Here is a 25,536-nt window from a genome sequence, read left to right on the forward strand (position 1 = left end):
TCTCGCTCTCTCTCTGAAAATAGCGCTGGCTGATGGTTGTTATTCTCTTTTCTCTTATGTATGAGATCAGCAGTCATCACTGCTTCTGTTTGTCTAGTACGGAGGGAGTTTCCTTGCTTTAAATTTTTAAGATGCTGCCCTGATATTTTCAGCACTCATATAAAGAAAACAAAATTCTTCTTGTAATAAAGTGATAGAGATACAATCTCAGATCTTCAAAAGGAAAAGCTCATAAGAAACCAGGTCACATTTCGCTGTAAAATAAAAAGAAGACAATAATTCAAATGCAAAGATGTTAATCATAACAGATGCCTTTTACATGTACACCGTCAGATAAAAGGCACAAAACTGTATCTTTTCTGTCACTGGGGAGGTAGCCTAAAGTTTTATTTTGTACCTTTTTATGGAAGGTTTCAGCAGTAACAACGCGGACAGGCGGCTGTCGTGGTCTGCACGTAACTTCCGGTAAACTCCGCTTAGAATAAATAACAACAAAGTTCTTTAAACTTAGTTTATTTATATAACAGGCAAAAAGACAACGCATAGATTACCTAGGAAACCAAAACAAGAGTTCAGTTTCAGCAACTAGTCAGACCATTAGGGAAACAAGACTGGAGGTAAAGTTCGGATCCAGACGTGTATCACGTCTATAGGTGTACTAAACATTAGGGTGGTCCTTTTAATGGGTAAATTTTTGTTTTTTTAAATGTTCAACTCTCACCTCATAAATGTGTTAGGATATCAATAAAAACACACTGTGCACAATTTTGGATTGTTCCTACAATATCTAGAGTTTGCTCAAAGCCGAAATCGCATATTTTTGCAAAAACTGTGCCATTTAAAAACACATAAAACTTGCCTCTTGGAGGGTAACTTTGTTCCAGTTATTTCAGTCTCTTCTGATCCGAGTAACCATATAGCGGACTTTGTGTTGCTTCAGCCATTGTCTCAGTGTATATTGTCTATTGTGCTTCATTCACATTGAAGCTTTCTTGCTTTGAAAGACATATCACAACTAAAACAGGAGTTTTAATTGCATGTAGCATGCTCAAATAAGTCCATAAGTTTATATTATTAAACAATTACACATGCTAGCACAAGGTATCACATAATACGCCAATGTGTTAAACTTCAAAGGTCTTGAACAACCTCTAAATATAAATTAATATTGAAAATTTTTGCTCAGTTTTATTTATTTATTCAAACATATTGGTGGGGTCAGAGCATGAACTTTTAAAAATTTAATAATAAGGACCACCCTACTAAACATAATACCTTTTTGAGTTCATTACTGGATCTATTGTGTACCTTTTAAAGGTACAGTTAACTGTTTTGTACCCCTAACTGTAAATATTTTTTCAAATATTTTACTGTTCTTACCTCAACTTAGACGAATTAATACATCACTATGTTTTTTCAATGCGTGCACTTAATCTTTGTACAGCGTGTCGTGAATGTGTTCCCATTTAGCCTAGCCCTATTCATTCCTTACTGTGGGTTCACACCAGCCGCGTTTGAGGCATCAAATTCGCGTCTAGTTTGCCGCAAAAACATTTTAAGTTTACTCGCTTCATTCGCACGTGAAATTCTAGTCATCGAGACATTCGCGCAGAAATTCGCGTCATGGGAGGGGCTTCTGTGACTCTGCTCACTTCCTGTAATCACATAACTACTAGAGCAAGCTCCTGATTGGTTAACGCGGCACGTTTTTCCTCCAAAGTTCAAATTTTTCAACTTTGCCACAACTGTGAATTCGTGCCATGGAATGAGGCGGAATCACGTCTACTGCGTCGCGATAAACGCCTCATTCGCGCTGCGAGACCTCCAGACTTCACATTGACTTAACATTGAAATCACTCGCGCTTGACGCCTCTACCGCAGCTGGTGTGAACGCAGCATTAAGATCCAAACAGGGATGAATTTGAAGCCAACAAACAATTAGAAGAGCACTTAGTTTGCAGCACTTTGACCTTGGCGTGCAGTTACATCATCACTCCTGACTCCTCCCCCCTCGCTCAAACTTTCGTTAATATTACTGTGCCTGAGGTAGAAGTGCTTCAAACTAAGTGCTCTTCCGCTGTGCAATATAGTTCTAATTTTTATCCGCTTAAAAATCGCCACGTTTTATTTTGTGCCACCATACTTACTCGTGTAACAACTCGTGTAGTCTTTAAATAGGGAAAACATGGCTTCTAAATTTAGTCCTGTTTGGATCCTAAGGAATGAATGGGGCTAGGCTAAATGCTAACACATTCACGACATGCTGTACAAAGATTAAGTGCACGCATGAAAAAAGATAGGTATGTATTAATTCATCTAATTTGAGGTAAGAACATAGTAAAATATTCAAAAACTGTGGTGTTTTCCTTTAAGGTACACAACAGGTCCTTAGATTATAATTATATTGAATCCCAAAAGGTACAACATTATAATTAAGGTACAAAAATGAACCTCTGATGGATACCCCAGTGACAAAAAGGTACAGTTTTGTAGTTTTCTGTCAGTGTAGGAATTGCTCCTTTTTGTGCAGAAAACTCTGACTTGTGTAATGTGTGAAATACTTTATCCACATCCTTAATGTTAAAAATATAATGTTTTATCAGGGAGGAAGAAAACAGGAGATGCCTCGGACTCTGCTCAGGAGAAACAGCTTTACTCCACTGTCGAGTCAAGACCAAATAAAGCGTCCTCGTCTTTTCAGCGTGGGCAATCCACCGCGGCTACCAGTCGTTCCCGTTTTATCTTCCACGCGCTTGCCAGGCGCACCGGAGACTGAGGAACTGAATGAAAGCCAGGTTAGTTTTACCCGGTCGGTGTGTGTTTTTAAGCCTTTGATGTTCACTGTAAATGTAATTTATGTTGCAAGGCCTGTATGACCGCAATCCCACTGAGAAGAAAAATCCCCTTCACATTATAATCACATTTGCAGGAAGTACCTAAAGCAAGAGTTTTAAAATAGCTGTATAAAAGTTGAAAAGTTTGACTTTATAGTACAGAAGTTGCTGTACTCCATGTTAATGAGATTGCAGGAATAAAGTAACCTGTGTCTGTCTCATAGGAAATACTGGACTGCTTCAGCCCGGGAGACTCAAAAGACGCCGTCCAGCAGTAAAAGCACAAACAAACCAGGAATTGTGAGGCTCCGGATAACGTAACTTATAAATTTTCCACATGTCAACAAACTCAAAGACCTGTTTCAAACCTTTGGTGGTAGTAAAATTCGATGAAGGTTGAGGTTCAAAACAACTGGTATTCATTTTAAGCTTAAACTGTTACACTGATTGACAGCTTGTGAGACCAATAACGGAAACGTTTAAAGCCAAACTGATTAGAGTGGGTGTGGCTTGTACCGGTTAATCTGATTGGCTTTTCAGTTTCAGCTAAAATCTGTTGTTTGATAAAACATTGAGATATTATTTGTATTGTATTTTTGATCGATTCAGCATCTGTTTTACTGCATATGCATTACGATTGTCTAGTTATGTGACTGCCACAAATAGCTTTAAACTCTTTTAATTGATGTTTTAGATGTTAATTGTTTGTGTTGCTTTTGTTTGTGTGTCTATTACAGAGTCGCAGCGCTTTCTAATACAGTAGTTCTTGTTTTGATGTTTGTTAATATTTTATTGAATGTAATAAATGTCTTGTGATTTTTTTATTATTAAAATCACCTTTTATAAATCTAAGAAAGTACATCAGGGGGTTTTAATAGAAAAGTGATTGTTAGTGAATGATGATACTCAAGGAAAACTTGACTATATTCAGTCTTGAAATGTTCTTTATATGGTTGTTATATGATGATTGTCAAACTGTTTTTAACCTCTATCCTGTCGATCATTTGAAGCTACTGAAAATATTCCTACATACTTTATAATTCAACTCATCCTAAGCTGTGAAAAGATGCATTGAATATTTCGTTAAATTTGGAGCATTTTAGTTTGGACTCGAGTGTTTAACTTTTTGGAAGTGAAGCACATGCTTTTAAATTGGTGATGTAATATACCTCATGTATACTGAATATTACAGTATTTAGTATTACTGTATTCCAACAAATGAAAGTCTAGTGTCTGCATTACAGTTACCTGCCGCTTAATCCTAATTAGGGTTGCAAAGCTTTGGAATTTTGGAAAATGTTCCAAGTTGGAATTAAATGAAATTATTTGTAAATTTTGGGTAATTTTTAAAAACTATAATCACAAACATCAACTTTCTCATCTTCATCTGTGTGCCACAAATCCCCTATATTCCCGTGTGATTTTTGTGGACAGTTTCCAATATTCCCAGATTTTTGCAACTCTATTCCTAATAGACTTTAAAGCGAATGTAAATGTGATGACGTCACTGGATTGTATTATTGGACCTGTAAGTGCCTTCACATCGCAACCCAAAGTGTAACCAATGCCACAAACGTCGACCTCGCTTGCTGCAAACTAAGTGCTCTTCCGCCATACAATATAGTTATCATTTTTATCCGCTTAAAAAATCGCCACGTTTTATTTTGTGCCACCATACTTACTCGTGTAACAGTCTGTTAATAGGGAAAACATGGAAGTGTTCGGTGGCATCCCTGTTTGGATCCTAAGGAATGAATGGGGCTAGGCTAAATGCTAACACATTCACGACGTGCTGTACAAAGATGAAGTGCATGCATTGAAAAAAAGATGCATGTATTAATTGATCTAAGTTGAGGTAAGAACATAGTAATATATTGATAAACTGTGGTGTTTTCCTTTAAAACCAAATCCTTTATTGTATTGCATTGTATTGCAAGAGATTTTTGCATTCTGGTTTCTTTGTAAAAACAATATTAATCCTAACTGTAATGTAATGTCATGCAAATCTATTGATACGGCATCTGTGATCTAATAAACTTCTGATAAAAAATACCATGTGTTCCTCTAACTATCATGGTAATAAAATGAAATGCTTTCTTTATAAATCTTCATGCATTGTCAGGAAAACGGTCCCAAGCTGTCACTGGGTCAGTACCCTTTGAAATGATCCTAATATTTACCACTTAGGTACAGATACTGTATACATTTGGTACCAATATGTACCTCTGAGGTACTAATATGAACTCTTTAGTTAAAAACTTATACATTTTGGGAACTGGCCCAGTGACGGACCATTTTTAATACATTTTTGTTCTTTGGGTAAAATGTTATTTATTGTTGACAGACATGTTTTCAATAAAACTAAAAGATAGAGCAAACAAGGATAAAGATGTCGTTTTAAAATATATGAAGTAATTTTTGCTTTTTTTGTTTAGGATTCAGTCTGCTTTCAATCATATGTACTAAATTCAGATTATCATACCGTATTGAAATGACACATGGGTGTTAGCTGTTGGCAGTAAATCTCTTTGAGTTATATTTGGTAAAGGGTGGTTTGTTGACCACCGAGATGAGTTTGGTCACAACAGCGGTCTGTATTACACATAGTGTTTGTTTCCAGCTTATCCTAAAATGGGAAAAGAGTCATTATTCCTATCTAAAATAATGTTTGAGTTTATATACAGTATCAGTGGTAAATGGGTGGAAAACTAAACATTATTCTTCAGTGATTAGTGGATGTTGAATTTGTCACATCCTGAAATTCTGGTAGAATCAAAATAAAACACAATGCTATTTTTTACAAACATACAAAAACATATAAAACTCAGTAGCGTGCACTGTAATTTTTTTTGTTGCTGTAGTTATAGCTGTTTGCCAGAACCTTACTGTAGATTTAAATTGATGTTATTTACGACAACAGTTTGTTCAAAGATAAATGAACATTATTAACAAGTCTTTACAGAATAAAACTATAATATAACAGCCTCAGCAAATCTACAGGAAGTTACTGGCAAACAGCTGCCAGTATTACTGTAATCTCTTCAGATACAGTGTTGTTAAACTTCATGTTCTGCTGAAAAGGGATTTTTGTGTACAAGGTCCCAAACACCCAATGCACACTTTTACTACATGTAAAGTACACAACATAAATAAAATTCCCATCCATGCCATAGAGGAACCTGGTTAACCGTTAAAGTTTCTGTTTTACCCTTTTATTCTTTATAAATGTCTTGAATGTGGATATCTTGGTTTGGTTGTGGTTGTTTCTAGTTCTCTTTTCTGTTAAATGTTTTTAATCATGGTTTTATGTTAAATAAAAGTCACTTGCGTAACATTTTTGGCCACCACTGTATGTACTTTTGAGGTAATAATATACATTCTTTAGATACAAAGGAGTACTTTTTAAAAGGGTACCGCTTGCAAGTTCTCCATGTGTCAGCGTAGGTTTACTTCGGGTACTCCCACACGCAAAAAACTAAGTCAGGTGAATTGGAGATATCAAATTGCCCCTCCCCTAACCTTAACTTGTTTGGATTAACTTGTGTATGGATTAACTGGTTCTCGCCATGAATATAGTCTAAATGTAATGGTGTAAGAATAAAGAAAGATAGAAAGAAAGGGTCCCGCCCCGTTGACAGCTTTTGTACCTTATTTCCTGAGAGCGTACTGTACACTATAAAAAATGCTGGCTTGTTTTTAACCCATCATTGGGTCAAACAGGGACAAACCCAGCCGTTCAATGAACCCAACATTTTTTTTTATATTTGACCTAAAAATGGATTTAAACAACTCGGCATATACGTTAAATTACGACACGTTGGTTTCGTCCCTTTTTGACCCAAAGCTGGATTGAAAATAACCAAATTCATTTACTAGTTTCTGAGGTCTAATTAAAACCTATAGGTGGCAAAAAATGCAACTTGGTTTTGCAAGTCAAGTCAACCTACTGTTTTAAGTTTTGGCTTGTGATAAGTTGACATAACTCATAATATTGAAGTTGAAATTGTTTAACTTGAATTAACTTTGATTTAACAAAATTATGAATTTACAGTGTACAGTTGACTAATAATTTGTAGGAATTCATACGAAGTGAATTGTATGAAAACATACAATTATCCAGCCTGATCTCTCAAGAATTTGTACATATTTTATGAGTTGGCTAATTTGTATGAATTCATACAAAGTTAATCGTGCAAAAACATACATTTCTCTTTAAAACGAAACCCAACCCCTAACCCCAACGTCACGGGGTCAGGGCAAAACATACAAAAACATACGAATGTGGTTGTATGAATTAATACGAGTTAGCCAACTCGTAAAATATGTACGAATTCTTGTGAGATAGCATTGCAGCGATTATCATAAAAAACAATAATGAAGCCCCCCTTCTGACTGCAACGTCACAGGGGCAAAAGCAAAAAAAATACAAAAATATACGAATGATTAATAAAAATAATTAGCCAATTAGTAAAATATGTAAAATTTGCCATGAGATCATACCACAAAATAGGCTTTTTCAGACATGTGACATCCAGTCTATAAATCAATTTCACATTATGAAAATGCATTGCTTCAATTCATATTTGAAGAATGTGATGTAACACATCTGATGTAAAGTCTCCTTTGTACCTAAAGATGTTGGTACCATATATATCTGTACCTAAATAGGATTTATAAGGTGCCCCTGGGAACAGCATCCAGCTTTTGTACCTTTTCTCTCAGAGTGTATAAAGTTAGAAATATTGTTTACAGTTCTCACTGGATTAGAAAATAACTAACTCTCCTGAAACCCTGTATATGAGTGCTGTGAGTATAGTTTATGGCCTTAGATGTCATTTAATCTGCATCCACAAATCCTTGAACCCCTGCCTATATAAAACAGCAGTCAGACTGATGGCAGAAACTATGACATAAAGTGGGTGTATATAGTAAAACACTTCTCCACCCACAGCACATGTAGTCATAGGCTACTGTCTCCTTTATTAAGACTGTGTCCGTGTGTTATGAAAGCATATGAGTCAAAAACTTGGACTGTAAATCATCTGGTTTATCAACCTCACCTCTCTGCATCTCTGCTTTTGCGGAGGTTTAGGAGGTTTTTTATAAACATCCTGTCCTTTCTCTTGTCTCATATCTCAACATTTACAGTATATCTGTTGTTTTGGGTTTATTTTACGTCTTTGTTATGACTGTTTGTTCAAGGCTATTACAAAGAATAAACAGCTTTAGCAGATATTTTCAGCCTCAAGGACTAAAGGAAGGAAAAATAGATAATGTTTAGGTGAAAACACAGCTACTTTATTTCTGACAATATGGAGAACCAATAGAATAAAATAATGCAGGCTAATATGATTTTGGACACACATATAGGCTGATTTTTAAAAGTTTAGGTCACTTCACTACAGTAGTTCTCTGAAGGTGAAGGGCTTGGTTTTTAAAATTTTGTATTTTATGTATTTATTAATTGAAATATGTTTTGCATGTATGTAAGACTATGTTTTTATGTGTGTACGCTACTGACAAACCCAGCTAAGACCAGCATAAGCTGGTTAGCTGGTTTATAGCTGGTCTCTCGGCTTGGTTTTGCTGGTGTAGCAAGCTGGCCTAGCTGTGTTTTCGTCACTTTTTAAACTGGTCTAGCTGGACTTAGCTGGTCAGCCTGGAAGACCAGCTGACCTACCAGCTTGACCAGCTTTGCTAGGCTGGGAGGACCAGCTAAAACCAGCTACCAGTTTATCCAGGTCTTGGATTTTTCAGTATAAATACATATATGTATGTTGTGTTTACAGTATTTAATATGTGTGGTAGAAACACAATCTATGGCTATATTAGTTTCAATAACCTTAAGCTGTTTTGACGTAGCCTACCATGCGTGGCGTCCGTTGCGCTGCGTTTTTTAAACTGCTTGCTTAACGCCCAGCCACGCGTTCATTTGCGCTCCGTCGAGCTGTTTTTATGCCTTTGAGTGTTATAAAAATAATCAGTCGTTTATGGTTATATATATAACAAACGCTTTCACGTACAGGTATACAGGTTGTAGGTGGCCTGGCCTCGCATTTAATGTGGGCGTGGTGCGCGCTGATGACGACAGCAGGCGTGTGTTAAAAACCGTACGCATGTATTGTTTGATGTTGTTGCTGTTCAGAAAGGCTCCTTCAGTTCATCTGCTGTGAAAATATGGTGGATATTTTAAGGAATATACTCATACTCGTGTTTGCGCACGCTGTTGGTAAGTAACCTTTCAAATTTGCCACGCGTAACAACAGAACTGCCTGCGCTGCGCATACCAAAACAACAAAACTGCCTGCGCCTATTGAATTCAAGCGACTGCTATTCAGTAGCAAAACGTACTAGTTATGCGTATTATCTGTGTGAACTGGCAACTGCTTGTATATTTATATAAAGACATGCTGACTTGCTAACTAAATCAGCTTAACTAAACCACATTAAGGGCGCACTCACACTAAACCAAACCGCGCTTTTCTTTTTTCTCAGCCTGGCAGACTTTTTTAAACCCACTTTCTTTCCCAATCATACTCATGCAATAACTAAATATTTTTTGTTTTTTTTTGGCATGCTGATAAACACACTTTATTACAAAAACCTACTGTTTCGGTAGCAAAACCTTAACATGTGGTCTCAAATTTATAAAAACCAGAAGTGGGTTAACAACCGTATCACTAGCAATCTAATCCATATGTGAGTTTTTGTCCTAACCAGCCAAAAATAATCACTGGTAAACAAGGACATCTAAGAGATTTTGTCAGTCAGGTTGGCCTGTTTCTGCAGCATCACACAATGAAATCATACTGATCTGAAATCAGTCTCTGCGGACCTATGTTTTTAACATGCATCAAATAGGTTTTAAAAAGTCATGCATATTAATTAATTTTTCATTGTAGATAGACGGATGACTTGATGCTGATTGTAGTAAATCAGGTTTATATACTTGGTTCAGTTCAATGTTCAGTTGTGATTTAAATCTGTTGCATCTCAAAGATATCCAGGTAAGTGTGGCCTGCCAACAAAATATCCAGACAGGCGACTGGACGACAAATATCTTCACACATCAGAGTTCAGGTATGGGGATAAAGTGGCGTATAATTGTGCTCCGGGTTACGTGCGGATGGAAGGCAGTCGAATATCCCTCTGTAAAATGGGACACTGGACACCTTTACACATGAAATGTGACAGTAAGTCCTGTAAAGTAATCTATATCTTTTATATTTAATATATATATTCATTTATTTGATCATCCACTTAATTTCTTATATTTTGAATGATTTTTCAACCAGGAAAAAGCTGCGGCCCTCTGAGTGATTTTGAGAACGGCAAATACCTTTATACTGGAGTGTTATTTGGAGATAAAGCCACTGCTGTGTGTAATGAAGGGTATAAAGACCTCATTCATATTCTGTCTCTATATTTGAAGTAAATCAATAAAAGACGAATGCATTCTTGTCATAATGCAATGTTTGATTTTTTTTGGTGATGTATACCTGCAGGTATGTTTTGAAAGGAGAAGGTGTTCGCTCGTGTATGGAGGATGGATGGAATGGAGTAGAGCCCATCTGTGACAGTGAGTTTAACCTTCACCATACTAAACTCATCACACATTACCTTCCTCCTGGTGTTGTTTTTATAATATTGGTACAATCATCTAATGGAGTTGCAGTAAACTTCAGTTTCAGACTAGGAATGTGACCTCGGGACAGTGAAGCAGGGTTTATTATCTCAAATGTGTGACTTCTGTAGCTCATTGTCATACTCTAGTGGTGAAATTATGCAATTTATGCTGAAGGGAATTCACGTTTACTATGTGTGGAAAATAATACTGGATTATGGGGCAGTTTCCTGGACAGGGTTTAGATTAATCCAGGACTAGGCATTAGTTATATTAGAGCATTTAAGTAGGTTTTACAAACAAAAATAACACAAGTGTGCATCTTCAGACAAAACAATGGCACTGATATTACAGGGTTCCCACGGGTCATGGCATTTCTGGAATATCTTAACAGTCTGGGAAATGTATATTTTATATATTTAGCAGCATCACTGTTCCATATTATTAAAAACGTGTTAGCTCACTAGTGGCCAGTCAGCCAGAAAAAGGCATTTATGTCAGGTGCAACTCATTTTCAAAAACATGATGTTATATTCTTTAGGGCTGCAACAACTAATCGATTAAATCAATAATAATTGATTATTTATTACCGTAATTAATTTCATTATAGATAAGTTGGTCTATGACATCACATGCGTCTGGTTAATAAAGGCTTTATTTCTTCCTTTAATATAAGTGAGTTTGTATTTGTATAATTGTTGTTGGGTTGTCATAAAAATAGTTATGAACCACAAACTAAGCATCTGTTTTAAAGTAATCCAGGTTTTTACTGTAACAATGCATGTATATCTCACTCATATCATATGGATTATTTATTTTTATTAATACCAAATAATGTCTTTTTCTAAAGTTAAAGAATAAAAATACTTTATTAATCTGTGGCAAAATTTTCTCACCAGCACATCCCTGAAGACTCAATACATTTCTGTTTTGACATTTAAAGATGTTTTACTATTTAAAAGCTGCAAAAACATTTTTATTTAAGGCTTAAAATAATCAAAAAGATTATATTAGTAAAGCTCTGCAGTAGTGTGAGGCTTGTGCACTTTTCTACAGGTGAATACTCAAATTTAGTGCCTTTAGGTATAATAAGTAAAAAATCTAATAAAGAAATATTTATGTTTTTATCCGATTAATCGAAAAAATAATCAACGATTAATTGATTATGAAAACTTATGAACGTGTCGAAATCTAGTCGATCTAGTAGCTTTATCTGTAGAAACATTTTGCCAAAAAATAGAAGACTGATAAATCTGTATAGTCAAGATATTTAATTGACAATGAAATCTTTTCGGCATTAAAGCTTTTAAAATTTTTAGAGAGAAAATTATTATTATTAGGTAATGCTGAACAAACCCAGTCATAGCGTTTTCTATCCTTAGCTAACTGTCTGTACTCATTCATGTTAAAACATTTATTTGCAAAGGAAAGTTAATTAGTTTTATTTATTAATTCAAGTTTAAGTTCATTTTAATTGGATTTATTCAAGAAGGTAAATTTTGTTCTTTATTTATGAACAGTCTGCGGCCTAGTTGTCTTTTCATTTAAATGGTTAATGTCACCATGATAAAGTTTGGCCCTTATAAGGGGACATTTTTTTCCCATCCTGCTTTAATTTTCAAGAGTGCTTGTTCCTTCACCAAAAGGCCCATTTATTTATCCCGTAGACTTTGGTTAAACACTGAGTATATTTATGTGATAATCCAAAAGTTTATGATGCTTAAACATTTTGTCCAAGATTATCTTTACAGATACACTAAACTTTTATTCACTAAGACTAATTGTTCTTACTAGAAATGAAAAGCTAACCTTAGGCTACACGCAACTACATCAGCTGCCTCTCGACAGAATCTGTATTTAAACACATTTAAAAACATGTTTTCTGATAAGGAAATACTTTGTAGATGAATGTTTGTTGGGAATTGTGCCCATGTTGCGTTGTTTTTGAGATCTTCATGCATGATGAAATTTAAAGTTTCTAACAAAGTCTGTAGTCCCATGTAGCAACTTGTTAGCAGCTGCCCATTTAAAGACATTTTAACGCTTAAAAAGTCACGAATGGAGGAATTACGGATAAAGTAAAACACGAAAATACATTGGGCGTTATGTTATCCCAAGATGTTGCGTTTAAGCAAATGGCAGGAAAATGTTATGATGTTTTTCCGTACATTCTGGCTTAGAATGGAAACCCTGGATATAAATTATTAAGATATGTCAGTGCAAGATGTTTTTATGTTAAGGCAGCTTAAACATGCATTTTAATCTAGTACTGATATATGAGCCCTGTCCAGGAAACCACCCCTGTATTTACTTAATAAATATATTTGTTTAAAAGTTGTTACATGACAATCCCAGCAAGGAATCGTCGTATTTTACCATTTAGGTTAACTATAGCCCTGATATAGTCCGGCTATGAGTAACCCACTTCTAGCCAAAATAAACTTGAATTTGGTTACGTTGTTTTTGCCAAAATAACTTGCGAGATCTGATATTCTATCATGTAAACAAAGTCAACAGTGTGTTTGGTTTCATGGAAAACATTTTTTGCTTGTTTGTGCCTACATTTCTTGGCTGTGTTTGGACAGCCATTAGACGTTTTTTAATTGCACAAATGCTTGTTGGGATCATGTAATGCATTTTAGAAAGGTCATAATCTGCATAGTCACACTGTGATAAACAAAGCCATGAATGATGAGCCAAATCATGTACAGTAGTGCACTGAACAAAAATATTCATTCAATTTAATCAGTTTTTTTTGTTTACTTAGTTTTTTTCAGTGTGTGTTGAGGAAAGGTGTTTAATGTTACTGATATCAGAGATGTATATTAACTCTTTCCCCGCCATTGAAGAGTTATTTCGTCAGTTAAGAGAAAACCTTTTGCACATTTTTATGTTAATCTGCAATGCCACGATTATCCACTAGATGGCTTGCCCAGTTTACCAAAAAACTGAAGCCAAAACGTTATTTACTCATTTTAAACTCCGTGTATGTTTTGATAATCGTTCTGAATCTGATCTCTAACAAAATTCATATACAAAAATGCAATCGTTTCATCTTTTTGCTAAAAATACCCATATTTAAGAGTTTATAAACAGAGAAAAAAATATATATTGGGTGAAATGTTTTTTCCCCGTTTTGTTTATTTTTATTTGATAGCAGAGGGTCTGTTCTATCATTTGATATATTTGTATTTTTATATATTTTAAGAAAAAAAATTCTGGAAGGCATTTTGTGAAAATCAAATGGCTGGCGGTGAATGAGTTAAAGGAGACCTGAGATCAGATTATAATAGAGACCTTAGACTTTGACTTATTTCAAGTAGGCCTATATGAGAAATTTGATTGCAACATGCATGTAAGCCAGGCTTGTGCAGAATTCAGAATTGAATTGAGAATGACTCCAAAATTCCAATTCAATTCTTGAATTTGAATTGAATTTGAATTTATGTCAAAAACTGGATCTAGAATTACAATTCGAATTTGAATTAAAGGAAGCAGAATTGCAATTCAATAGAAATTCAAAGAAATTCTTATACATATTATACAGGAAGTGAAGTGTTAAAAATGAAACTTTCAGTATATGTCAGATATGATTGCATTACATATTCTATAAATATATTTGTTTGTACAGATTACATTAACAGGAAATGTTTTCCCCCAGCAATTAACTTTAAAAACTCTAGTCACATAACAAGTAATTAAGTTAGATTTTTTTGCAATTGTAATTTTATGGAACACAATGTAACATGACTTCATTTCCCAGAATGCTTTAATTTTACCAAGTATTTAAAATGGTTGCCAAACAATTTTCCAAAGTAACTTTCCTAACACTGAATGTATGTGAGATTCTTTCTGTTGTTGTGACTGTGGAATTTCTTTGAATTGCAATGAATTTAATTCCACTTCCTGTCATTCCAATTCCAATTCAAATTCAACTTCCTGTAGGGCGGAGTCAATTCAATTCAAATTCCAATTCATGAATTGAATGGAGGCCAATTCTGAAATTCTGAATTGTGCACAAGCCTGATGTAAGCTATCACATATAGTAGCAAACCACCCTTTAATCCCTGGCATGTTTCTTTAGAAAAGATATACTGTTGTTAATGTTTATCTGCTCAGGATGTGATCGACAGAGTCTGTTATTACCAGCGTGAGATCACTGACCGTGCACAAACACACAACATGTTTTTACTTGTGTTCCCCAAGAGCTTTGTCATCTTAAACAGCTGAATTTATTATACCAGTTACTTACTCTCAGTTGGCAGAATAAATCATTTTTTTAAGACGCATCATTTTGAGCTGTTTATTTGTTGTGTATGTTAACAGGGTTCCTACGGGTCCTTGAAATCCTTAAAAGTTTGTGAATCTGGGGAAAAAAATTCAAGGGCCTGGTGAAGTTTTTGAAAATCTACATAAATAGATATCCATATTATTCGCTGTGTAGTGTAGGAGAATATCATAAAAATTCTAGACTTTTTAAGCACACGTGCTAAACTTTTCACTTTAAATGCTTATATCTTCTGTATGCGAATGTTGATTCATACCAAAATGCTTTTTTGCATAGTTGTGTTTGACACATGAAAACGTCTCGGTTACGTAAGTAACTGTTGTTCACTGATGAGGGAACGAGACGCTGCGTCTCCCTTGCCATACTTCCTGCGTCCATGTAACGCCATCTTTGGCAATATTTTAGATAGCGATATAATTCCTGACTCTCGCATCACCCTGTCTTTGTCGTTAAGTCTCACCATTGGTTGAATTTGATATACACATTCAGACGCACTTACCCCTGGAGGTGACCACGAAGTGTCACTGCAGTGACGCAGCGCAAGTTCCCTCGTGAACTGTGAACTGTAACAATGTATCTTAAAAGGTAACACGATGTAACCTTGCACTCACTTCAAATGTGTCCCCACATTTAGTCTTTGAATTTGAGGGTATTGGACCTTGAAAGGTCCTTGAATTTGAATTTAACTAAGGTGTGGGAACCCTGTGTTAAGTGTTTATGTTGCCTATTTTGAAAGGGGGAGGAGCCACTCGATATGTCCCGCCCGAACTTCCTGTTTCAGTTGCATCAGCACATCAAATGCCCTGCGGTGCATGTAACCCATCTGCACTACCAGCCGATGTAATTATCCAAGATCCGAAGCCCTGTTTTGAGGATGGAGATCACGCATCCGTCATGTGCAACACCGGATATAGTGGACACGGAAATTACATATGTAAAGGAGGAAAATGGCTACGTAATGTAAAGTGTCACTGTAAGTACAGAAGTGTTTGTATTATGTGTAATGAAACAGGAGGACACATTTAAAGAAACCTAAGATGTTAAGAGACCTGTCATGACCTCCATGTTTGTGTTGTGATAAACAGATAGATAAGGACTGGACATTAATGTTGAAATGAAGACACAACTCATTTTGTTTCCTCAGTGGTGAAATGCCCAGACTTTAAGATTGATAATGGTATCCGATCGTCTAAGAGAGTCAGGTTTAACACCAGTGTTACTGTCACTTGCGCTAAAGGATTCAAACTGCATGGAGCTCAACATCTCAAATGTTTGGCAAACGGCTCCTGGACGGCGGAGATTCCCACATGTGAGCCAGGTTAGTGATGTTCAAATGTCCCACAGTTTTGAGTTTAAATAAAAATAACCATGGCCTAATGCTATTTAAAAGACAAAGTAGGACAAAAATTTAAGTAATGTTTCATATTTTTAAGAGCTCTAATCGTGTGAAAGACTAGACAAGACGAATTGAATTGTTTGCAGAAGTACATTACATACATGACTTCTCTTTCTTGATCGAACATCAGAGCTATATTTCAACAAATCAGAAGATGGCTTCAACAATCCTGAAGGGTTTCCAGCATAGACATTATATAGGTAGACGCCTCATGACGTGCTGGAACGTAATCCAGCGTTGCCGCCATATTGGTTGGGTCTCCTTACTCTACACCATCACCGGAGAGCGAGCAACTATGCCCGTATTTTGTGCAGCTTACAGTTGCAATAACAAATGCAGTATTGATATCAGATTGCATGGGATTATCTTTCACAAGTAAGATCGAAAAATAATTTTGGTTATTTTACCACTAACGTTACTTATGTGTAACCAAACCGTGAGTAATTTGTGTAGTTGTGATTATTGTAGTTGGGGATACACCTTCCTCAGTAGAAATTAATGCAGGGGGGCACATTGGGGAACCATCCAAGATGGCGGCTGCGCTGATGCATCAGCTTTAATAGGCTACGTCAGTCTATGAGGCGTCTACGTATAGAATGTTTATGGTTTTGTGGGCGTGACTTCTGAGACTGAGACTGCATAACACGGCAGAAGTAGAGCTATCCTTCATCATGTTATTACAAATCCATGGGCGTGGGTGGGTCCAAAGCATTAACTGGTAGTAGATGCCATTTTCTTGTATTCTGGTGCCTTAAAATATTGCTTTTATAGCCTTAAAGCTTTACCTTGTTGTGTTGAGTGGAATAGATTCAGTTATGGAGATGCACATCTCTAGCTTGTAACATTTATAAGTCAGTCCCTCCAGAAAAACGCGATTGGCTGATTATGCAATAAATTGTGTGATCGCACAAAGTCCGCATATTTATGCGGGGCTGCATTTTTTCCAAATATGACGCACTTTTGCCGCATTAATTACAGATTTTCGAGCTCAAAATATGCGGGGCTTGCATGATTTTATAATCCCTGCATTTTCATAGGAAAAAGTCACATATATTAGCAGAAAGGTGAAAAATGTTGCATTTACTTCACACAAGCGCAGCTGTGTCCTCTGTTGCCATGGGAACGTTATGAAGTGACGTGATTATGTGACGCAGCTTTTGCAAGTTTCCGCAGCTTTTCGCAATTTTCGCAAATTCCTGCAATTCCATCGCATAAATTGCATAAATATCCTGCATATTCTGCATATTCCATCGCATTTTTTAAGAAAACGTGCCGCAAAATCGAGGATTTTTGCCCACAACAATCACAAAAAAACTCTGCGTTTTTCTGGAAGGACTGATAAGTGTGCTGTATCTACTGAATAAAAATGACAAAAAGTAACCATGGTTTAATTACAAATAAAACCAAAAGATCATGGTTACTTAGTGATACTATGGGTTATCATTGCACCAAAAATCATAGTTAATATGATGAATAGGGCTGTCACAATGATTGAATAATCGTCCCATCGCAATCGTTTGACCTCATTGCAATGATTTCAGATCACCGCAATGATTGCACATCTCTTTAAAAAACACAAGGGGGAGCTGCAGCGCCTGTTTAAACGAGACCGTATCAGATGGCGCTCCCTTATCTGACAGCGTAAAGCGATACATTGCAAAGCCATTCAAAACCACACTTAAAGAAATGCTGCAAAACTTTTATAAGCAATACGAACTGCCAGGTAAAACCTACATTTCCAAAACAGCAATTCCAAATTTGGGGAAGTGAAGGATGGTATTCTAAAGGATCTGTAAGGAATTGATTTTTTTTGGTGGTCCAGCAATAATATGACCTTTTCTGTTATAGTCAGTTTATTTTCAGTTATTTTTCAGACACTTTATTGTATTTATTTCTTATAAAGAATTTTCAGTTTAGAAAGATAAATTCAATAAATAAGTGCTTTTAAATATGTGTTATGTGCATTAATATTAACTGCCAGGTAAACCTAGAAAAATGATGTGTAATACAGACCGGATGTCATTTTTAAAAAATCATTTCAGGTATGTGTGGTCCTGCTCCAGCTACTTTTAATGTGTTTATTTATTGTGATTTTTTTTTAATAAAAAAATATTTTGGCACTGTTTCAGAGAAGAGCTGTTCAGCACCTGCGGTGCATAACAGAGATATAAAACATGGAGAGAAGTCTCAGTATAAACCCCAGGACACCGTGACCATCAGCTGTAAAGAGGGCTTTGATCTGATTGGCTCATCACAGATCACATGTGGACCAAATGGCCAATGGCTGAACTTGCCTGAGTGTAACCCTAAAGGTAATACCAAGACATTCATATTTTATTCAACCTTTGTGGTGTTTTATTGAACCGATGGTCTATTTAAAATAACATTTTTATATCAGTAAGATGCTTAGATCTTTTAATGGTAAATAGAAAATAAAACGTGGAGAGAAGCCTCAATATAAACCCCACGTATGTTCTGCATATATATATTTTTTTTTAATAAATGCACTGCAGATTACAAATGGGTCTGGACGATGTGAGCGCATTGCATTGTGGGATATAGTAACCCTGCACAAAGTAGGGTTATCGAAGTATTCAGTGCACATTGAAAAAGTCACATTCATGTGTAATATATACTGGATGTCATTTTTTTAAGTCATTTTAGGTACATGTGGTCCAGCTCCTGTGTATCCTCACGCCCACCCCAGAGACATGCAGAAGACCGAGTACAGATCTGGCGATCGGGTTCATTACAAGTGCAATGTAGGACACCGTCGATCTGCTGGTCGAGATATTATACACTGTACAAATGGACAATGGACAAAACTGCAGCTGCATTGTGAACGTATGTTAAGACCAAGTCTCATTTTTATTTAATTTCACATGCACAGTTTCTTAACTTATACTTATACTATTTCTATTGAAACGGAAGAGATGCGGTTCTGCAGGAGAGATTTTCAATGGTCGTTTTGAATACAGCGGCGTGTCATTTGGAGATTATGCTGCAGTCATCTGTGATGAAGGGTTAGATCATTTTAATGCTGATGTTTCACATCCTTTGGTCATATTGTTAGGCAGTATTGCATGTATATTTCACAGATAGTGCTGATAGTATAGGACAGAGAAATCCCATAATGCACCGAGAATATAAACAAAAAAAAAATCATGATGCACATACCTCTTTTTATTATTTTAGTTAGTCACTTTTAAAAATCTATGTTGCTTATAATGTTGGTGTGATTTATTTAGATGTGTTTGTGATTGGTCACTTCAGGTATGAGCTGATTGGTCCAGCTAAGCGGTACTGCAGGGATGGAGGCTGGGATGGACGAAACCCGGAGTGTGAACGTGTGACTTTTGTTCTTTTGCCGCTCACATGATCACTTGTAGTACCTTTAAACTAAATAATAAATAAAGAGACATCTAAACACACATTATGATAGAGTTGTTTTCTCAGAATATGTGCTATAACTTTTACAATCTGTCAGCCACAGTCATGTGTTTTTATTATTATAAAATCTAACCAATGTTTGCTTGTTGTTGTCTTTAGTATATTTTACACACTGATCTTTGGTGCATTGAGTCGTGTGTGTATAAGATGTGAAGTGTTTGCTTGTGTGTGTTTGTTGCAGCTGTGCATTGCCCTCCTCCTCCAGTGGTCAAGAACGCTTACATGTTAGATCCCGAGTATGATCACGTTCCTTTTGGTCGCGTGGTGACCTATCGCTGCCGTACCGGGACTCTGATTGGTGCAAAGGACATTTACTGCACTAAAAATGGAGACTGGAGCGCTCCTCCTCCTGAATGTAGAGGTACACATTTTTCCAATTAATCCAGGACTAGGACATTTTAAGTAGTTTTTAACAACATACCTTGATGTATGTTAAGATGCGTGAGTGCAATTAAGTTAAATTAAGGCAGCTCAAACATGCACTTTAGTCTGGTACTAATATAAGCCCTGACTGGGAAACCGCCCACATTAATTATGTGTTTGTGTTCCTCTCTGGTTACTTCCAGCTTATATCCGATCTGTTGAGATCACCAAAACGTACAAAAAACAACTAAAGACACACCGCCCCTATAGACACTTAAAGAGATACTTCACCCCAAAATTAAAATTCGTTCATCATTTACTTCCCCCAATTTGTGCTGTATGGATGGCTTTAATGTCTCAATTGCACCTAAAGGCACGTAATGGGTGCGTACACGCTTTTGCTTGTCCGATTGCTGCATGTTTTTGGAAATATAAGCCATTCCTGCTGATTGAAAAGGAGACATTAGTCCCTTTCACACATACAGTCTTTACTGGTAATTTACTGGTAAATTGCCGTTAACATGTCATGTGTAAACAGAACCTTTCCGGTAAATCAGTGCTCCCAATTTACCAGTAAGACAGGTTGTAAGATTACCAGTAATTTACCGGTAAGCGCTGTGTGTGAACGAAAATTATAGGATTACCGGCATTTAGAACGGATGACGTAAGACCGTGCTGACTTCGGGCCAATCATAGCGTTTAAATACAGATGACGCGTTTACCCCCGCAGTGTTTACTGACGTTTCCACACACATGCTGCTTGAAAGTTGAGCACACCTGAAGTTTACGTCCACATTTCTTCACAAAAGTTGTTCAAAACAGCTTACCGCCGAATTGCCGACGTCCTCAGCACGCCCTCTGTGAAGCCTAAAGTGCAAACTGTTGTTAAAAGCGCATTTTCGGTTTGACGTCGTCTCATTCAATGTTGTTTGGTCATGAGCAACTTCGCGACTGTTTACCACAGACGTGAAAACAACAAAATACGGACCGTGGTTATGAACGACGTGGATTATTTACAAATACAACACTGAGCTTGCCGCGTGCTACAGGTACTTCCGCTTTCTCAACGAATTTACCGGTATTTTGATACTGATGTGTGAATGATGTCTTACTGGTAAAATAACGGAACGCCACTGCGTGTGTGAACAGCACGTTTTTGTATTTACTGGTAAATTCATTCTGGTAAATTCATGGTAATTTACCAGAATTACTGTGTGAAAGAGGCTATTGTTTAAAGGCGGAGATCTGAAACTGCTCGGCTGCGCACAGTTTCAAGATCATTTGCGATTTATAGATTTTACAACTGAAAGAAAGGAGTACTCACGTTGTCTGTGCATACGTTCGGTTTATGAATCACATGTATGCATTTTTGATAAATAATCATCAGATTAAATGTAGCATTTTATAAATGAGGCCCCAGGTCTTTTGTGTGCTTTATTAAATGTAGGGATGTTTTACTCATGATGCCTTTACAGAAGCTACCAAAGATGAGCACAACCGATGTCCACTGCATATACAGATAGATATTTTAAAGTTGTAGTATTTTTCTGATATTTGGATACTAAAACAGAATAAATGCAAAAGATAAAAACATGGTTAGCTGAATATCATACAAGTTTATAGGTATTGCCCTAAGTTAATGGTGTTGTTAAAGTTTTCTCGACAAGCCAAAGCGGTGTACGGAGCCCCCAAGGGGACGTAGAGCAAAAATAAAATCACGTGCTCACGCGAAACCTTCATGTGCAGATTTAAAACAAAAAAGTTTAGTTTTGCGTGCGCACAAGAAACTAAACTTTTTTTTAAAAAAATTCTGCACATAAAGGTTTCGCGTGAGCACGTGATTTTTTACAAATGACTTATCTGTGAACTTCATTATTTAAAAAAAAATATGTGCCCTCCATAATCTTTAATCAAAAACGCAAATCTCCTCCCCTCCTCGAAACGATCTCTCTTTACTTCCGTTCATATGGTATGGCAGGTGGGCGGGTCCAGGAAAAGATTGCAGCGATTAGCAAATAACAACATGACCCAACTTAAACCATCCAGATATTTCTCTATAGACAAATTCAAAAGTCCCGTCCGACTTTTATTCATTTCCGAAGCCGCTCCACTCAGATATTTGTCACCACAGGGAAAATAAAATAAAATAATCCCTACTTCCGTTTCATGGCAACTTTAATCACATACATACTTTTTTTTTTTTTATAAAAGTCACATTTTGCAATGTAGTCTTTAGCGAGGCTTTCCTTATTCCGTATGCTTACATTTCTTCATCACATCTGAGCTCTTTCTTACTTAATACAGTACCGTGAAACAGACTTTTTATTAGATTGTCTGCTTCTTTTATGAACTGTTACTTAAACTGATTGAAGTTACTGAAGTTAGTTACATATCCTCCAACTTTTCTTGAACTGTTTATGTTGGACTTCTTTAAATGAGAAGATGCATTCAGGTATTCTTTGCTGGACTTGGCTACATGTTTTTAAACTACATGTTGCATTTCATACATTTTTATGATTGGTATGTGATGCCATGAAGTGTGGTTTGCGTTTTTAACTTTTTTCTTTTTTTATAGGAAATTTCAACTAAGTTGAAGTATTTTTAGAAAATTATATAGTAAAAGTTTGAAACACTAATAAAAGAAGTTATAAGAAGTTATATTTTCTGGCTAATTAGTCAAAGTATTAATCAACAAATAAAAAAAATAACTTTACAACAAAAAATGAAAAGGTTAGTTGCAGTTTAACAATCGACTACTTTGTTTAAAATTAACAATATATAAAACAACTCTTCTGTCTCTTTTTTTTTACTGTTTTCCTTTCCACGTCTTTATTCCTTCATAGCAGCTTCGTCAATTCTGATTCATTTTTTACTTCTTAACAATATTGTTTTGTTAAAAGCAGCTTTACATGAAAGATATAGAAATAAAAATGATTAAATATACAGTTTATAAGTAGAATATATGATTTTTTCCAAACCCTATTGTAGTCATAAATAGATTATAATCTAATAAAACAGTACATACTTTTTCTTCCATTATCAAACATTTAGTCAATTTTATATTCAGGTAGCATCTATCATTTTTAGCCGACCGACTGTAAAAATTAGCTGTAATTATGCAGCTGGTTGCCAGGAACTTACTGTAGAAAATAAAGATATACATGTAAAATCTACAGTAAGTTACTGGCAACAGCTGCCAAATTTTTTTACAGTGTACTCTTACATACACAAATAGTTACATACATTAAAATATTCTGAATTATAATGATTTCCAAAACCCATTCAAAAAGATTTTAAGTCATAAAATAAATGTATGGTCATTTGATTCATTTATTACCTTAAAAAAAACTGACTCATCTCACCCCACGCTCCTGAATAACACTATGATATTATATAAACCATAAGGAACATGAATTAACAGATTTATTCCTGTTATGTTTTTCAGATGTTACTTGTCCTGAGCCCAGAGTAGATCATGGATCCAGAATTGCGGGCTACAGACCCGTCTATAGATTTGGGAACACCGCAAGAATCACCTGTAATCCTGGATATAAACTCGCAGACGGAAATTCTATCAATTGTGGAGAAGACGGAAAATGGAAACCAGACCTTTCCAACATGTGTGTTATTTAAAATACAAAAAATGCGTCTACAATAAAACTTAGAAGGTATAATACTATATAAAATACAGTTACATTACATTAACAATTAGACTCATTTTACTTCAAATGTTTTGCAACTATCAGTCTTGGTAAATATTCTGTTATCTTAAAACTTTAGTGAAACTGAAACACAATATATATATTTTTACAGAAAAATTGAATAGTAGGTAACACGCAGCATTATGGATCAAGTCTTACTTCGTTACCTGTTTTTCCTCATTTATCTATTTTTTTATTTTGCATTAATTAAAGCACATAAACAATTATTATATGGAAGTTAAATTATTTTTTTTATAGAAGCCATTTCAATAATTTATTAAATTAATGAAAATAATGTTAAGTCAAGCCATATTATAGAGCTGTGAACTTAAATTTGATCAAAACTATGTTGGATAGAGTTGGAAATTGTTATTTTTTCAGGATAGATCACAACAACATAGATTATCACGTAAACTAGCATTAAAAACATCAAACAATGAACAGATGAAACTTTTCTGTTCTCAGTAAAAAGTCAGTAGTAACTTTCAAACCAACCATTGAAACTTATATTAAATTTCTAGACGGTTAAACATGAAGGACTAACTTGAAGATTTGTAATAAATAATTTACTGGGCATTTATTCTGGGCACAGACTTCAACAGACACAAAATCTAATACGACTATAACAATAAATGAGTAACTTCTACAGCAATAATTCTGCATTCTTCTAATATTAAGAAATACGGTTACAATATGGTTATTTTTTGCTTTGTTTTCTCATATTCAGATTTATTCTGTATAAATTAAGAAAACAAGATAGGCCGTTTTAAGAACACCAATTTCTTTCATTTAAAAAGACAATACAAAATCCAGACATTTTTACATGAGCATAAACAAATAACAAGTGCAAATACCATTTCCCATTCCATGAAACGTGGCAAAAAAATCTAAAAGAAAAACTGGGAAAAGAACACAACAAAACGAAAAAGAAATGTGAATCGCTATGGTACATTTGAAATGGGATTGGTAGAGCAAAGACGAGGGGAAATTATAAAAATAAAGCCGCAGTCACAGACTGCCAATGACATTGACTAAGTTACACTCTGCATTACTTTAGTGAACATTCAAAAGAAGCAAACGTTGACTATTTTGCCACAAACCTTTTATTTCATGACAGTCGTGGCTATTTTACACATTTAACAAAGGATTTCAATCCTGTAGTGCTGCATTATGTTAACATGTTTAATGATGGAGATGATAAACAACTTGAGTTTTGCATTGGGTTACACTGACCGTCCTGTACAACCTGTTCATGGGTTAACTTCGAGTTTCTTTCTACACTATCATCATATTTATACAGGTAAACATTTATATAAGTGACTCTTGTAATAGATGTCAAATGTACAACATACATAAAACTGTTTTATTAAAACTTTCATTTGATATATGACATGGCATACTTTTATTTAAAAATGTGTTAAATATTTGGACGTGAATGTATGGTTTATACTGAAGATTAACTTTTACTGTCATTGAGGAGATGGGCAAAGGTTTGGCAAACGATACTATAAACAAACTTGAACATGGGTTGAGTATTTTCTGGTCTTAAAAGTTTAAAAACTTTGAAAAACAAACTGTCAGGGTGGACAAAACAAAGAAAAGTTTCTAAATACAATCCCAATTCAGGGGCTACGTCCTTCGAAAGCCAATGACATCACTGGGCCGCAACGAAGGCTTTCCCAATTCAAAGGCTCCTTCACATGCGCCCTTTATTTTCCCTAAAATCAAGGATCCATATGGATCCTACAAAGCCTTGGCTATCCCAAAATTTAATGCACATCTGCACTGCAAAAAAATATTTTTTTGCAGTGTGAGACATCTGAGTATTTAAACACTGCAAACAATTATTTTCAAGAAAAAAATTCTTAGTATTTTTGTTT

The 25,536-nt window shown here is 35.5% G+C and overlaps 3 protein-coding genes across 6 annotated transcripts in view; 2 read left to right on the forward strand and 1 right to left on the reverse strand.

The window, feature by feature from the left end:
- The window catches only part of pfkfb2a (6-phosphofructo-2-kinase/fructose-2,6-biphosphatase 2a), a 29,874-nt gene extending 24,988 nt beyond the window's left edge, over positions 1-4,886 (forward strand). Inside the window, exons 14-15 of the mRNA XM_055188652.2 lie at positions 2,604-2,795; positions 3,059-4,886. Coding sequence (XP_055044627.1) covers positions 2,604-2,795; positions 3,059-3,112 — 246 coding nt within the window. The 3' untranslated portion in view covers positions 3,113-4,886. The remainder of the gene's footprint in view (positions 1-2,603; positions 2,796-3,058) is intronic.
- The window catches only part of myl9a (myosin, light chain 9a, regulatory), a 36,762-nt gene extending 31,862 nt beyond the window's left edge, over positions 1-4,900 (reverse strand). Inside the window, exon 1 of the mRNA XM_073875565.1 lies at positions 4,889-4,900. The gene's annotated coding sequence lies outside the window, so the exon portion shown is untranslated. The remainder of the gene's footprint in view (positions 1-4,888) is intronic.
- Positions 4,901-8,820: 3,920 nt separating this feature from the next.
- On the forward strand, positions 8,821-25,046 carry LOC129430533 (sushi, von Willebrand factor type A, EGF and pentraxin domain-containing protein 1). 4 transcript variants are annotated; one of them, XM_073875569.1, is made up of 12 exons: positions 8,831-9,057; positions 9,818-10,027; positions 10,130-10,226; positions 10,340-10,413; positions 15,483-15,719; positions 15,891-16,064; positions 18,272-18,454; positions 18,798-18,983; positions 19,066-19,165; positions 19,416-19,489; positions 19,774-19,953; positions 23,401-25,046. In XM_073875569.1, the coding sequence occupies exons 1-12, from the start codon at positions 9,012-9,014 to the stop codon at positions 23,586-23,588; spliced, it is 1,749 nt and encodes a 582-aa protein (XP_073731670.1). In that variant the 5' UTR covers positions 8,831-9,011; the 3' UTR covers positions 23,589-25,046. The 4 variants fall into 4 exon arrangements, with proteins under 4 accessions (XP_073731672.1, XP_073731673.1, XP_073731670.1 ...); XM_073875570.1 differs by having other exon boundaries at positions 8,833-9,057; positions 18,807-18,983; XM_073875571.1 differs by lacking the exon at positions 18,272-18,454 and having other exon boundaries at positions 8,821-9,057.
- The last annotated feature ends 490 nt before the right edge of the window (positions 25,047-25,536 follow it).

Source organism: Misgurnus anguillicaudatus, chromosome 13 (genome assembly GCF_027580225.2).
Source record: "Misgurnus anguillicaudatus chromosome 13, ASM2758022v2, whole genome shotgun sequence".
In the NCBI taxonomy this organism is placed as follows: Eukaryota; Metazoa; Chordata; class Actinopteri; order Cypriniformes; family Cobitidae; genus Misgurnus; species Misgurnus anguillicaudatus.

Bases quoted from the DNA above. Each gene is read 5' to 3' on its own strand.
- LOC129430533 (XM_073875569.1), top strand. From the start codon at position 9,012: ATGGTGGATATTTTAAGGAATATACTCATACTCGTGTTTGCGCACG. The intron at 18,455-18,797 runs GTAATACCAAGA...CATTTTTTTAAG, and splicing joins GCCTGAGTGTAACCCTAAAG to TCATTTTAGGTACATGTGGT. The intron at 19,954-23,400 runs GTACACATTTTT...TATGTTTTTCAG, and splicing joins TCCTCCTCCTGAATGTAGAG to ATGTTACTTGTCCTGAGCCC.